Source organism: Dasypus novemcinctus, chromosome 11 (assembly GCF_030445035.2).
Source record: "Dasypus novemcinctus isolate mDasNov1 chromosome 11, mDasNov1.1.hap2, whole genome shotgun sequence".
NCBI classification, from domain to species: domain Eukaryota; kingdom Metazoa; phylum Chordata; class Mammalia; order Cingulata; family Dasypodidae; genus Dasypus; species Dasypus novemcinctus.
Window position 1 is genome coordinate 105786731 of NC_080683.1, and position 15112 is coordinate 105801842.

General features: G+C 38.0%; 1 protein-coding gene across 3 annotated transcripts in view; it reads right to left on the reverse strand.

The window, feature by feature from the left end:
- MTCL3 (MTCL family member 3) overlaps positions 1 to 15112 on the reverse strand; it is a 66454-nt gene that overhangs the window by 24268 nt on the left and 27074 nt on the right. For all 3 annotated transcript variants that reach the window (XM_071218656.1, XM_071218655.1, XM_058307395.2), the window contains exon 4: positions 2509 to 2580. In XM_071218656.1, coding sequence (XP_071074757.1) covers positions 2509 to 2580 — 72 coding nt within the window. The remainder of the gene's footprint in view (positions 1 to 2508; positions 2581 to 15112) is intronic.

Sequence of the window (15112 nt, forward strand, 5' to 3'; positions counted from 1 at the left end):
TGATTGTAAATTATCAAACCAGAAATTGTAGAGAAAATGCCTGGTCCATAGTTACTGGGCAGCAAATGCTTGTTCCTACTTTCCTCCGTGAATGGTAGGCAAGAACATTAAAATTCTGTGAGGCGTGAGGCAAGTTGTCTCTTATTTTTGTTTAGGTTAAAGACTCATAAGAAGATACAAATTGCATATGAGAGTGTGGACATAAAGATGATGGACAGGAAAGAAGCGAGCTGAGCCCAGCTATGGCTTAAAGTAGCCACTACCAGAAGGTGAAATTGCTTTCTAATAAATTACATGTATTAACTCATTTAATACTTACAGCTACTCTCTATTATGAACTGCAATTTTGAGGCAAGGAAACTGAAAACAAGAAGTTAAGTTGTCTAAGGTCATACAGCTGGAATATGCAGAGACACGATTTCAATATAGGGAACTGGCCCTAAAGCCACTGTTCTTAATTGCTATGTTAGACCATTTCTCAGTAAACAAAGTTGCTGTGCTGCTGGCACATGTAAGGAATAGATCAAAGAAGCTGAAGAAAATTTACAAAGTGAAATACAAAGCTGTGCACGATAATATTAGGTTAGGCCATATGAGCCATATTTTTCAGTAGGATGTTGGCAATTTCCCAAGGTTCATCCTAAAAACCCGGGACATGGTAGTGAGCAAATCTGTATGTTCAACATGTGCAGAGGGCGGGACCTAGTGCTGGATACTGAGGATTCAAAGCTGAACAAGATGGCCCCTCCCTACAAAATGCCCGTGGCTAAGTAGGGGAGATAAGTGTGTAGCCAAGAATTACAGTAGAATATGATGCTCATGATACTAAAAGAATGTGGGCAGTGGTCCTTAACCGTGAGTGAAGAACAGAATCATCTCTGGGTCATTTTATCATTCAGATCTCCCACCTCAGACAGTATGGATCAATCTCCTGGGATGCATTTTTGAAAAGCAACATTCAATAACCTCTGAAAATAAATAAACTGGAAAGGAGGGCAGGGACTTCAAATGCCACAGCAGTATATTTATAAATTCTCCCAGGAAGTTGTGCCCATAAACTGAAAACTGGTGGACTGCAATATGTCTTGACTTTAGTGCAGTCCCAATTCCCACTGAGAAACCAATAAAGCTGTGGGTGTCTTGCAGAAGTTGCACACAGGTGCATGTGGTAATGAGTCCACAGAGCCAGGAACCAACAGTTAAACACACCTGGATTAGAGAATGTTGTTGAAAAGAACGAACTTTAACATAAGAAGCAGAAGAGCAAGACAAATAGTGATATGTGCATTTAAAAAAAATGAACTGCTGATTAAAGCTGATTTATAGTTTTAAAGCAGGGGGCATAGAGCATCTATTCCCAAAACAGGGTGGGGAAGAGGTTCATGGCAACATGGGAAATGACTCATGGTAAAATATTAAAAGGGAGGTGGCTAACATTATGGCAGAGACAGAGTGGAAAAGGTGGAGTGGCACAGCATATGTGGACTTATCAAAAGAAAGGAGAGAAAGGCACAAAAAGAGTAATGATCTTGGTATGACAGCTTGTGATTCTCAAAATGCTGAGGCCATAAATGTTCCTGTGCAAGTACCAGGAGAAAAATTAATCAGAAGGGCAAAAAGATCAGAGCAGGGAGAAAGAGGAAATTGAAGAATAATAAATATTTAATACTTTATTGAAAAATGATTGTGATCAACTTTTACGATATTTGAATGTTTAAAAACTTTCATTTAGTTATCATATAATGAGAAAATACCTTGTAAGAATAAAAGGTATGTACACATATAAAATAATGCAGATTCCAACTAACACATGTAAATTTAATATCCAGCCGCGTGTTTTGGAGAGCCTCGTGTAACACCACTTCTGCCCCCAATATTTCTTCTTCTATTTTAAGATCTCCCTTATGGCAACCATGAGCACTTTCTGCCCATCCCGGAAGCAGGGCTGGTCCTTTACTGTGGCTGTGTTTCTAAGGTTCTTAACAAGGCCCTATTGAATCCATCTTTTAAGTTTTATTTTCATTCCTTCACTTCTTTCTTTTGCTTCCCCAGTCACTGCTATGGAGAACTACTTCATTCTGGGGCTGTCTAATGACAGCCCTGGCCTCTTTTTTCCCTCTGCTAGCCCTTATTACAGCATTCCTTTCTTTACACTTGCCTGATACTATAGGAACAGCCGTTCTACTGACCTTACTAATTAGGAGAGAACAAGATTAGCACCATGGGTACAGTTCTCAAATACAGCCGCACACAAAATAATAAGGGCATTTTGCTATGCGCTTATCATGTAAAAGCAATTCTAACAGGGATGTTAGTGCCAGGTTTCTAAGCCCATACACTGATTGCTTTATACTGCCTCATCTATAGCCACATACCTGAGTATACATAATTTGACTTGCTTTTGCATGAGTGCATTTCTCTGTTCATATTATGTCTATTAATAAATGGAGTCTATTATGTGCAGTTAGAGAAGCTTGATTTACTAATTAAAATCTTATTTATACATACCTCGGTGGGAGTCTGTTGAGTCTTTTTTTCAGATTTTGGCAAGTCTTTGCTTCCTCTTCTTTTTAAGGATAACTGAAATAAAGTAGGAATATGGTTATAGTTTGATAAATATAAATTTTAATTCAATTTTGTGTCTGACATGTAAACCCAAGCTAAATAAAAGATTTATTTCGATAATGATTTAGGAGGAAAAAAATCCAAACTAGATGGATTTAGATATATTTTTATTTTGAACAGGGATACAAATCACAGTAAATAGTTGCCAATTATCTAATTAATTGTTAAAAAAAAATACAAGAAACCTACTGTGAAAATCCAGAACAACTCGTACAAAATTTAGATTGATACCTCAATATGCTATATAGTTCAAAGGAAAGAAAATGCTTGTTAGCATTCCACATAAAAAAAGGAATGTTATTATTAATATTTGCAGGGTTGAATTTAAGTCGTTATAAGCTTGAAAAGGCAGACTTTCAGTGGACTTTTGAATTTGAAGAATTTTATTCTTCCCTTACCATACATTCATGCAAACACACACAATATGTATACACATAGACACGGACATGTGAAATACACATAGGGAATGGCAGAGACTCCACAGTGAATGGAGAGGGCATGGTCCATCTAAAGGAACTGGAAATGTGGTGGGAAATTAGCATCAGATGTTCGGTGCAAAACAGCAATGTGGGCTCCTAGCTGCTAGGTCTTCATTTCTCAAGAGAAGATGGAAAACTAAATTTTTATGTAAATTCTCCCAGTTAATACTGGTTAGCTTGAATGGAAACTTAAAACAAATGGAATGACATCATCAATATGGCAAAATAAGACATCCCTTGGAAAAAAAAACACCCCAGGGTTTTCAGCGAATACAAGGACGAATTCTACTCGCTTAGACCTCTGGAGGGCGATAGAAACTAGAAACGGACTTCACAAAGGCTGAACAGAAGAAAAAGGCAAATATCAGGTAGGAAATTTCTGTCTCAGACCAGCGGGGCCTCTCCCCTTCCTCTCACTCAATCCCGCACAGCTTGGAGTTCTCCAGGGGCAGCGGCCTGGGTCCCTCCCACCAGGGACACACATTATAGTTATTGATGGCAGTGAGTTAGAACCCCATGCACATCTAGGCACAACCCCATACATATCCAGGCACAGGGAAGCAAGTCTGCAGGGATCCCAGGCAGAACACTAGCCACTGAGGAGTGCTACAAATGGAAGAGCTTCCAGAGGTGGAAAAAAAAGAGAAAGAAACCCCAACATCCAAGTGCTGCAATTATCCAAGCTGACAATTATTGTCAGCTAGACTCCCTAAATGCAAAACAGACTTTTCTGGAGAGCCCCTCCTTTCCGGATTGACTCCATTTGGTTCCCTGGGGCAGGATATCCTAACAGGGAAGAAACAAGAGCAGAAAAGCTTCACAGTGAAAACAAATAAAAAGAAGGAAGTTAAACTGATCTGTTTTAAGACTGGAGTGTCCCAGAACTGAAAAGTGTAAGGAAAATGGGACACTGAGTAAGGGAGAGAATTTAAAGAAATCATAGGAGCTGGGGAGAAAATATGGCACAAAAACAAATAGAACAGATCAAGGTTCCCCAAGAAGGAAGAGAAGAAAGGAAGCTTTCTCGTGGAGGTGAAACAATTACAGAAAAAGTACAATTTTAAGCATTGTCCCACATATCTGAAGCAGAATCAGACGAAGAAAAGGGCAGAGAAAATATGATCAGTCAAATACAGGCTATTCTAAAGGTCCAGAATAAATTGAAGCAAATGTCAAAAAAGAGCCTTAACACCAAGTCAAACAATAAAGCCCTAGACAAGAGGGAGAAACAGACTTCAGAGTTAACTCATCAAAATAATCAGAGGGCCTAGACATCATCAAAAAACTACCAGCCATACTAAGAAACAGGAAGATATGGCTCAGTCAAAGGGACAGATAAAAAAATTCAGAGGAGACTGAAAAATTGGAACTACTAATCAAAGAAGTTCAAACAAGTCTCCTAAATTAATTCAAAGATATTAATGAGATAAAGGTTAAGAAGACATAATGAGGCATAATGGGATAAACATTATTAAGAAGACAATGTGTGAGCATAAAGAATGTGAAAATATAAAAAAGAAACAGAAATTATAGGGATGAAAGACAAAACAGTAGAGATTGAAAATACACTAGAGGTGGCAGACTTGGCCCAGTGGTTAGGGCATTCATCTACCACATGAGAGGTCTGCAGTTCAGACCCCGGGCCTCCTGGACTCCTGTGGAGCTGGCCATGCGCAGTGCTGAGGCGCGCAAGGAGTGCCGTTCCACGCTGGGGTGTCCTCTGTGTAGGGAAGCCCCACATGCAAGGAGTGCGCCCTGTAAGGAGAGCCGCCCAGTGCGAAAGAAAGTGCAGCCTGCCTAGGTATGGTGCCAAACACACACGGAGAGCTGACACAACAAGATGACACAACAAAAAGAAACACAGATTTCCGTGCCGCTCACAACAACAGAAGCAGACAAAGAAGATGCAGCAAATAGACACAGAGAACAGACAACTGGGGTGGGGTGGGGGGGGAGAAATAAATAAATAAATCTTTTAAAAAAATACAATAGAGGCATACAACAGCAGATATAAACAGGTAGAAGAAAGAATCAACAAACTAAAAGTGCAATTGAAATGATATACAGGATAAAGAAAAAAATAGAAAAAATTGAACAGTGTCTCAGAGATCTGAGTGACAGCACGAAGCACACAAACATACATGTCATGGGTGTCCCAGAAGGAGAAGAGAAAGGTAAAGGGGCAGAAAAAATATTTGAGAAAATAATTGCCAAAATGTCCCAACTCTTAGACTTAAACATACATGTTCAAGAAATGCAATGTATTCTGAATAAAATAAATCCTAATAGACTCTGAGAAACATACTAATCGAATGTTAATTGCCAAAGATAAAGAGACAACTCTGAAAGCAGCAAGGGAAAAAGCAACTCATCACATACAAGTATCCTCAATAAGACTAAGTGCCCATTGTCTTATTAGAAACCATTGAAGCGAGAAAATAGTGATATGATATATTTAAGGTACTGAAAGAGAAAAACTTCTGGTTCAAAATTCTTAATCCGGCAAAACTGTCTTTCAAAAATGAGGAAGAGTTTAAAATATTCACAGATTACCAGATAATGAGAGAATGTGTCAATAAAAGGCCTGTGTTACAAGGATTATTAAGGGGAGTCCTGCAGGTTGAAAGGAAAAGACAGGAGAGAGTGAGCTGGAATAGTGTGAAGAAATGAAAGTTCAGAGAATATGTATACTATTGAAGTTAAGTTAGTATTTTTTCAAATAGTGGATTATAGATGTAGATTGTGCAATATAAACCCCAGGGTAACCATAAAAAAATAATTTTTTTTTAAAATACAGAAACAAAAATGAGAAAGAGATCAGTCAGATACATCACAAAAGCTCAACTACACAGAAAAGGAGGCTGGAAAAAAGGAAAAGAGAGGCAAAAAAAAAAAAAAAAAAAAAAAAAAAGATACGACATAAAAATCAAAGGACAAAATGGCCAAAGTAAGTATTGTCTCTATAGTAATAACACTGAATGTTGATAGATTAAACCTCCCAATCAAAAGATACAGACTGCCAGAATGGGTAAAAAAGCATGATCCAACTATATGTTGTTTTCCAAAGACTCATCTTAGACCCAAAGACATAAATAGTATGAAAGTGAAAGGCCAAAAAAAGATATTCCATGCAAACAGTAACCAAAAAAAGAGCTTGTGTAACTAATTAATATTGCATATAATAGACTTTAAGTCAAAAGCTGTTATAAGTGGGGAACATGTGTAAGTAGCTCAGTGGCTGAGCACCTGATTTGCATGTATGAGGTCCTGGGTTCAATCCCTGGTACCTCCTAAAAACACACACACATACAAACTGCTGTCATAAGATATAAAGAAGGACATTAAATAATAAAAGGGGCAAACCATCAAGAAGAAATAACAATCATAAATTTTTATGCACCTAGCCATGATAGCCTAGAAGACATGAGGCAAACACTAGCAAAACTGAAGGGAGAAATAGACACCTCTACAATAATAGTTGGAAACTTCAATACACCGCTTTCATAATAGATATAATATCTAGACAGACTATCAATAAGAAACAAGGAGCTTGAATAATATGCACTAGACTAACTTACAGATATATACAGAACATTGGGCCCCCAAACAGCAGGCTATACATTCTTGTTGAGTGCACATGGATGATTCTCCAGGATAGACCACAAGATGAGTAACAAAACAAGTATCAATAAATTTAAAGATTGATATTATACAAAGCATCTTCCCTGACAATAATGGAATGAAGCTGGAAATCAGCAATGTGGAGAAATGGAAAATCTACAAATATATGGACATCAAGTGACACACTATTAAATAATCAGTGGGTCAAAGAAGAAATTACAAGGGAAACCAATAAATATCTTCAGATGAATGCAAAGACCTAACTGCACATCTGGAGGAACCAGAAAAAGAACAGCAAAGTAATCCCAAAGCAAGCAAGAGGAAAGAAATAAAGATTAGAACAGAAATAAATGAAACTGAGAATTAAAAAACAATAAAACTAACAGGACCAAACGTTGGTCCTTTTGAAAAGATCAACAAAATTGACACACACTTAGCTGAACTGATAAAGAAAAAAGAGAAAAGATTCAAACAAATAAACTTAGAAATTAGAGGGGGTACACACTACTGAACCCAAAGAAATAAAAAGGATCATAAGAGCATGATCCTAAACAGCATGAACACATTAGTACGCCACTAAATTAGACAACCTAGATGAAATGGACAAATTCCTAGAAACACATGAACATTCTACACTGAATCTAGAAGAAATAGAAGACCTCAACAGACCAAATACAAGTAAAGAAAATGAATCAGTCATCTGAAACTTCCCAACAAAGAAGAGCCTAGGACCAGATGGCTTCACAGGTGAAATCTACCAAACATTCCAAGTATTAATACCATTCCTGCTCAAACTTTTCCACAAAAGTGAAGATAGGGGAACACCACCCAATACATTCTATGAGGCCAACAATACCATAATACCAAAGCTAGACAGATACTACAAGAAAAGAAATTTACACACCAATTCTTCTTATTAATATAGGTGCAAAATTCCTCAACAAAATACTTGCAATCTAATCCAACAGCACAATAATTGAAACTTAGCCTAGTATTATATGTGGCCTATATGTTACCCCCTGAGAGCCTCCATGTTGCTCAAATGTGATCTCTCTCTAAGCTGAACTCAGCATATAAATACACTACCTCCCCCCTTCCCCAGCCCCCGCCACCCCAGTATGGGACATGACTCCCTGGGATAAACCTCCCTGGCACCAAGGGATTATTACCAAGTGCCAACTAGCAAAGACCTTGACCATAAGGGGTAAATGAGAAATACAAATGAGTTTTTATGACTAAGAGATTTTAAAGTGAGTTTGGGAGGTCATCCCAGAGATTATGCTTATGCATGTCTCACCAGGATCTCATTGACTGCCACAGTATATATTGCCTCAAATAGTGGGGCTCCTGAGGGCTCTAGAGACACTATTGACAGGGTAGACAGCTCAGGAGTTTGGCATCCTGCCAGTGGGCCTTACTTTAGTAGTTTTGCTCCCCAGTTTGACAGAGTTGGTCTCATTTGTGATTTCCCTACACATGGCTCTCCTGCCTGTTCTATTTGAACCTATATTTAGTACTATATTTGACAGGCCTATGTCCAAGAGACTTAAATCTTTTATCTATCTATGTGCCATTGGGCCATGAATCTCAGCAGAGCTGTAACACTTCTTCTCCTGTTCATTGGACTCACCCAGGACAAATAACAAGGTATTAATGATGGATAATGCTCATCCCAATGAACAGCCAGAGTCTGCAACTAAAAACAACATAGTCCCATCCATCTGCCCCATGGGATCTAAGCCCCATCTTAATTAAAGGCAGAGTGGGCATCACCATCCTGAAATCGTCCAGACTGGGTAATGAAAAATGGACTAAATAAGCCCTACTATTATTCTACTGTAGACTTATTGTTATTCTAGCAATGGAAGAACTTTTATCATTGATGTGGAGGCAGTGGCCACTGGAGGTTCTGAGGGGAGGGAGAGAGAAAAATGGGTTTAATATGAGGGTATTTTCAAGACATTGCATGACGTTGCAATGATAGATACAGGCCATTATATATTTTGTCATAACTTACAAAATTGTGTGAGACAGAGTGTAAACTATAATGTAAACTATAATCCACAGTTAGTGGCAATGCCTCAGTATGTGTTCATCAACTGTAACAAATGTACCACACTAATGGAGGATGTTGTTAATGTGGGAAGGAGTGGGAGGGGGAGGGAGTAGGGCATATAAGAATCCCCTATATTTTTTATGAAACATTTATGTAATTTAAAGTTTCTTTAAAATAAATTAGTAAATAAATACATTTTTAAAAAAAGAATTATACACCATGATCAAGTGAATTTTATCCCAGGTATGCATGGATGACTCAACACAAGATATTCAATTAATGTAATACACTGCATTAGTAAACTGAAGGGGAAAATCAACATGATCATTGATTGACACAGAAAAGGCATCTGACAAAATTCAGCATACTTTTCTTTCTTATTTTTAGGAGATAACAAGGACTGGACCTGGGACTTTGTACATGGGAAGCAAGCGCTTAAACCACTGAGTGACACCCACTCCCTGGAAATTATTTTTTATTTTATTTTATTTTTTTGACCTCGTACATGGTTAGCTGGTGCTTAATCATTGAGCTACACTTGCTTCCCCCCAACATGCTTTTTAAAATAAAAGCACTTAGAAAAATAGGAATAGAAGGACATTTCCTCAACATGATGAAAGGCATATATGAAAAACCCATGGCTAACATCATACTCAATGTTGAAAAGCTGAAGGCTTTCCCTCTAAGATCTGGATAAAGACAAGGATGCCTACTGTCACCAGTAGGCACCAGTGTTATTCAACATTTTATGGAAGTTCTAGCCAGAGAAGTTAGGCAAGAAAAAGAAATAAAAGTCATCCAAATTGGAAAGTAAGAAGTAAAACTTCACTATTTATAGATAACATCCCCCTATACAGAGAAAGTCCCTAAAATTCTACAACAAAGCTACCAGACCAAATAAAGGAATTCAGCAAAGTATCATGGTACAAGATCAACTTGCAGACATAAGTACTATTGCTATAGACTAGTAAAGAATCACCTGAGGAGGAAATCAAGAAAAAATTCAATTTACAACAGCAAATAAAAGAATCCAATATCTAGGAATAAATTTAGCCAAGGATGTAAAGGACTTGTACACGGAAAACTACAAAACATTGCTAAAATTAATTTAAAAAGGCCTAAATAAATGGAAGGACATGGGTCAGAAAACTAAAACTGTATTTAAGATGTCATTTTTACTGCAAATGATTTACATATTCAATACAATCCCAATCAAAATTACAATAGCTTATTCTGCAGAAATGGATAAACCAATTATCAAATTTATTTGGAAAGGCAAGGGGCTCCAAATAGCCAGAAACATCTTGAAAAAGAAGAACCAAATTGGAGGACACACAAGTCCTGACTTCAAAGAATATTACAAAGCTACAGTGGATATAACAGCATGGAACTGGCATAAGGATAGATATATTGACCAATGGAATCAAATTGAGACTTCAGAACCACACCGTCACATCTATGGCCAATTAACATTTGACAAGGCTGTCAAGTACCCTCAACTGGGACAGAATACTCTCTCCAACAAATGGCGCTGGGGGAAACTGGGTATCCATATGCAAAAGAATGAGAGAAGAACCCTATTCTCATACCATATACAAAAATTAAATCAAAATGCATCAGAGACCTATATATAAGAACCAGGACTATAAAACTCCCAGAAGAAAATGTAGGGAAGCATCTTCAGGATCTTGTTAGTTAATGGTTTCTTAGACTTTTACCTCCAGCACAAGCAATGAAAGAAAAAATGGATAAATGGGACCTCCTCAAAATTAAAAACTCTTTGCCTCAAAATTTAAAAGACAACCTACTCAATGGCAGAAAATATTTGGAAACCACGTATCTGATAAGGGTTCAATATCTAGAATATAACAATAAATCCTACAACTGAACAATAATATGACAAATAACCCCAGTTCAAAAATGGGCAAAAAATTTGAACAGATACTTCCCCAAAGAAGATATACAAATGGCTAAAAAAGCACCTGAAAAGATGCTCGACATCACTGGCGATTAAGGAAATGCAAATCAAAATCACAAAGAGATATTTCAAACCCACATGAATGGCTACTATAAAATAAAACAGAAAACTACAAGTGGAGGAGAGGATGTGGATAAATAGGAACAGTTGTTGTGACAGTTAGGCTAACATGTCAATTTGGCCAGGTAATGGGTGGCCAGTTGTTTGATCAAGCAAGCACTGGGCTAACTGTAATGCAAGGACATTTTATAGATTTTAATCATCAGTGAGTTGATTGCATCTATGGCTGATTACATCTACAATCAACTGAGGAGATTGCCTTCAGCAATGAGTGACATTTCATCCAATCAGATGAAGGACTTAAAAGGAGATATGATTTCAGAATTCCAAGACAGACTTCCCATCTGTACTTCAGACAGCTGGTGTCTCCTGGGGAACGCAAGGACCTTCATCAGAGTCCCCGGATTGCAGCCTGCCCTACAGAATTTGGATTTGTGCATCGCCACAATCGCACATGACAATTTTATAAAATCTCATATTATATACAGATATCACCTATTGATTCTGTTTCCCTAGAGAACCCTGACTATAAATGCTCATTCATTGCTGGTGGGAATATAAAATGGTGCAGCCACTGTGGAAGACAGTTTAGTTGGCCGTTCCTCTGAAAGCTAAGTTTAGAATAACCAGATGACCTAGCAATCCCATTGCTAGGTATATACCCAGAAGAATTGAAAATAGAGACTTGAACAGATATTTGCATTCCAATGTTCATAGCAGCATTATTCACAATTTTCAAAAGACAGAAGGAACCCAAGTGTACATCAGTCAATGAATGGATAAATAAAATGTGGTATGTACATACAATGGAATATTATTCGGCCATAAAATGGAATGAAATCCTGATGCCTGCAACAACATGGATGAATCCTGAGGACATTATGTTGAGTGAAATAAGTCAGACACAAAAGACAAGCATTATATGATCTCACTGATATGAACTTACTATAATAAGCAAATTCATAGATTTAGAATCTGGATTACAGTTTACTAAGGGATAGACACTTTAGAGAATGGGGAATTGATGCTTAATTTGTATAGAATTTCTATTTAGGCTGATGGTAATGGTTTGGAAATGGATGGTGTTGCTTGTGAGAGTAATGCCCAGTACTGAATTATATAGGTAAATGTGGTTAAAAGCACAAACTTCAGGTTGTATATGATACCGGGGTCAAAAGATAAGACATAGCAGTGTATAACACAGTTATAGACTATGGACCCTATTATAGGCAATGGACTATAGCTAATAGTACAAGTATAAGGATGTTCTTTCATGGGTTTTCATAAATGTATGACACTAATACAAGGTGTGAATAGGAGGGTGGTACATGGGAAAATATACCTAATATTACTCTGGATGATAGTTAATATTATTTTAGTCATCTTTCATCAATCATAACAAAGGTAACTACTGTTAAAAATAATCAATTATAAAAATGTGCTATCATCTATAGTAACAAATATTCCACACCAATGCAAGTTGTTGTTGGTTTGGGGGACGGAGTAATCCTGTATTTTAAGTATGATTGTTATGTAAACCCACAATTTCTCTAATAAAAAAATGATACTTTATAGGTCAAGAATATATATTTAGTGCCAAATGGTTCCGTGGGCCAGCAGTATATGATCTTTGGTGCTCAAGACCATTTCTTAGCACCAATATAAAATAAGGAAGGTCCCTCCATAAAAATAATAACTTAATTATCAGTAAGTATGAGAATCTACCCTATGTCAAATATCAAGCTAGAAACTCAAGTTACATTTAGATATTGCATGTACCTTTGCGAAGTGCACAGTTTTAATGTAGGAGACAGTACAAGCTGGTAAATGTGATGGTGTGAGTTCTATGAGGCAGGAACTCTGCCTAGCTTGGCATCCCCACCATGAGAATATGCCTGCCACATGGCAGGTGCTGAAAAACATTTGCTGAATTAATGAGTGAATATAAAATATGAGGTTCAGGGGTCTGAGAGGAGGAAGCACTTCTTCAGGAGGTGGGTATGTGGACTGAGAGTAAAACCAGGACAGACTTCTCAAAAGAGGCGGCTTCTTGAATTTGCAAAGAACTGCAAAAATCTGGAGTTAAAGGAAGGCATACGTTCAGGCACAGAATACAGGGGAATGATGTAAGTGTACGGATTCAGTGTGAAACTGAAACTACAAAGCCAAATTAATAATCTATGTGGCTTTTAATTCCTAGTTCTTTACAGAAAGACCATTCTCTGCATTGCTTGTCTAATCTGGGAAATGCAAGTTATGGGGAAACGGTACACTACAACCAAAACCAATTTAGGAATCAATCAGCAAAAAGAGACTGAAGAAAAACAAGAATATAATAAGCAGAACTGGGGAAGTAGGTAACATTCTAGATGGGCTACCTATAAAAAGCCTCTAAACTCATTTTACTAAATACTTACTGAATGCTTTTATTTTGAATTCATTCCATTTATATTTATCTAGTGCTTACTAATGGACTTTATAAGGCACTTGTGATACAACAATAAGCAAAACCAACGTATCTCTGCTCTTTACGAGGTTCCTAATTTATTGGGATAGTGGTCTGTTCAACCTGCAACCCAATACAGTGCGGTCAAAGCAATGATAATGTAAAATCTGTCTTAGTTAGTTATTGACTGAGCACTAGTTCATGTCAAACACTTTTTCTAAATTACCTGAATTTATTCTTAAACCCCCTTTCTAATCTCACATTACAGATGCTGAAGCTACAGCTTAGAAAGGTTAAAGAAATCATCTCAGTCAGTAATTCTCAAATCAAGAGCCCCAGAACAGCAACACCACTGTCACCTGGAAACTTAATAGAAATGTGAATTTTCAGGACCCATTCTAGACCTACCGGATCAGACCTGCTGAGAGTGGGGTCCAGTGATATGTGGTTTAACGAGGCCCCCAAGTGATGCTGATACATGCCAATTTTGAGAACCACTGGTCTAAAGTCAGGTACCTGGTAAGTCAAAAGAGTCAGATCTGGACCGAAGACTTTCCGATGTTCAACTATTTTCTATGAGGATGCATAGGAAAAGGCTTATTCCAGCCTGGAGCTGGCATTGGTGTGGGCAGCTAGGAATGGTTTCTCAGAAGAAATAACATCTGACCTTGAACCTGGTGGGCTTGAAGTCAGTCAGGCAAAAAGGGATTGGAGCGGGAGGGAAAAGCAAAGCATTCCATGCAGAAGGATCATTTCTGGGATGAAAAGAAACTCGTTTTTGGCTTTAACTGAGTGTGAGGAGAGGAGTGACAAGTATAAATCAGATCTTTAAAATCATTGAGTAAAGTTAGGATTCTATCCTAGCAAGGCCAAATTATCCTTCTAAGTTTAATTAGAAGCACTGAAGGGTTTGAGACCATCATAGAAGAAACATAAAGACACAAAGGTAACAGTTCAAATGGCAACGAAGTTAAGGGATGACAACACAGGAATGGAATAAAGTATGTTCTGCTTTTTTTTTTTTAAGATTTGTTTTTATTAATTTCTCCCCACTCCCTGTTCCCCCTGTTGTCTGCTCTCTGTGTCCATTTGCTGTATGTTCTTGTGCCCATTTGTATTCTTATTAGGTGGCTCCAGGAACCACTCCTGGGACCTTCCAGAGTGGGAGAGAGGCGATTACTCTCTTACACCTCCTCAGCATCCCTGTTCTGTTGTCATCTTATTTTCTCTCCTCTGTGTCTCTTGTTGCACCATCTTGCTGTGCCAGCTCTCCACGCAGGCTGGTACTCCTACATGGGGCAGCTTTTTCCGCGCAAGGTGGTATTCCCACGCAGGGTGGCTCTCCTGTGTGGGGCTGTATTCTCACATGGGAATGGCACTCCATGTGGGCCAGCTTGCTGCATGGGGCCAGCTTGCCCTCACCAGGAGGCCCTGGGCATCAAACCCTGGACCTCCTATACAATAGGCGGGAGCCCAATTGGTTGAGCCACATCCATCTCCCTGTTCTGGTTCTGAAAACCTTTTTCTGGCTTTGTGTTTCATTCAGTCCAAAGATATCTGCTGAGCTCCAGGCATATATATGATACTGTATAGTATACAAATAAGACTAAGAAATGTGTTCTTTCTCCAAAGAGCTTTCTATGATGATGAAATGGATGCAGGCAATTAACAAAAACAGTGAATAAAATTAACTAAAAGCAATAAATGAAGAGCAAGCAAAGGACTGAGAGGGCAAAGGAAGAAGCTCTGAATTTCAGATCTGGGGAATCAGGGAAAATTATCTAAAAGGAGTGTAGTCACTGAAGGATGTGTGGGATTTAAACAGAGAGGAAAGTGAGTGAACAGCA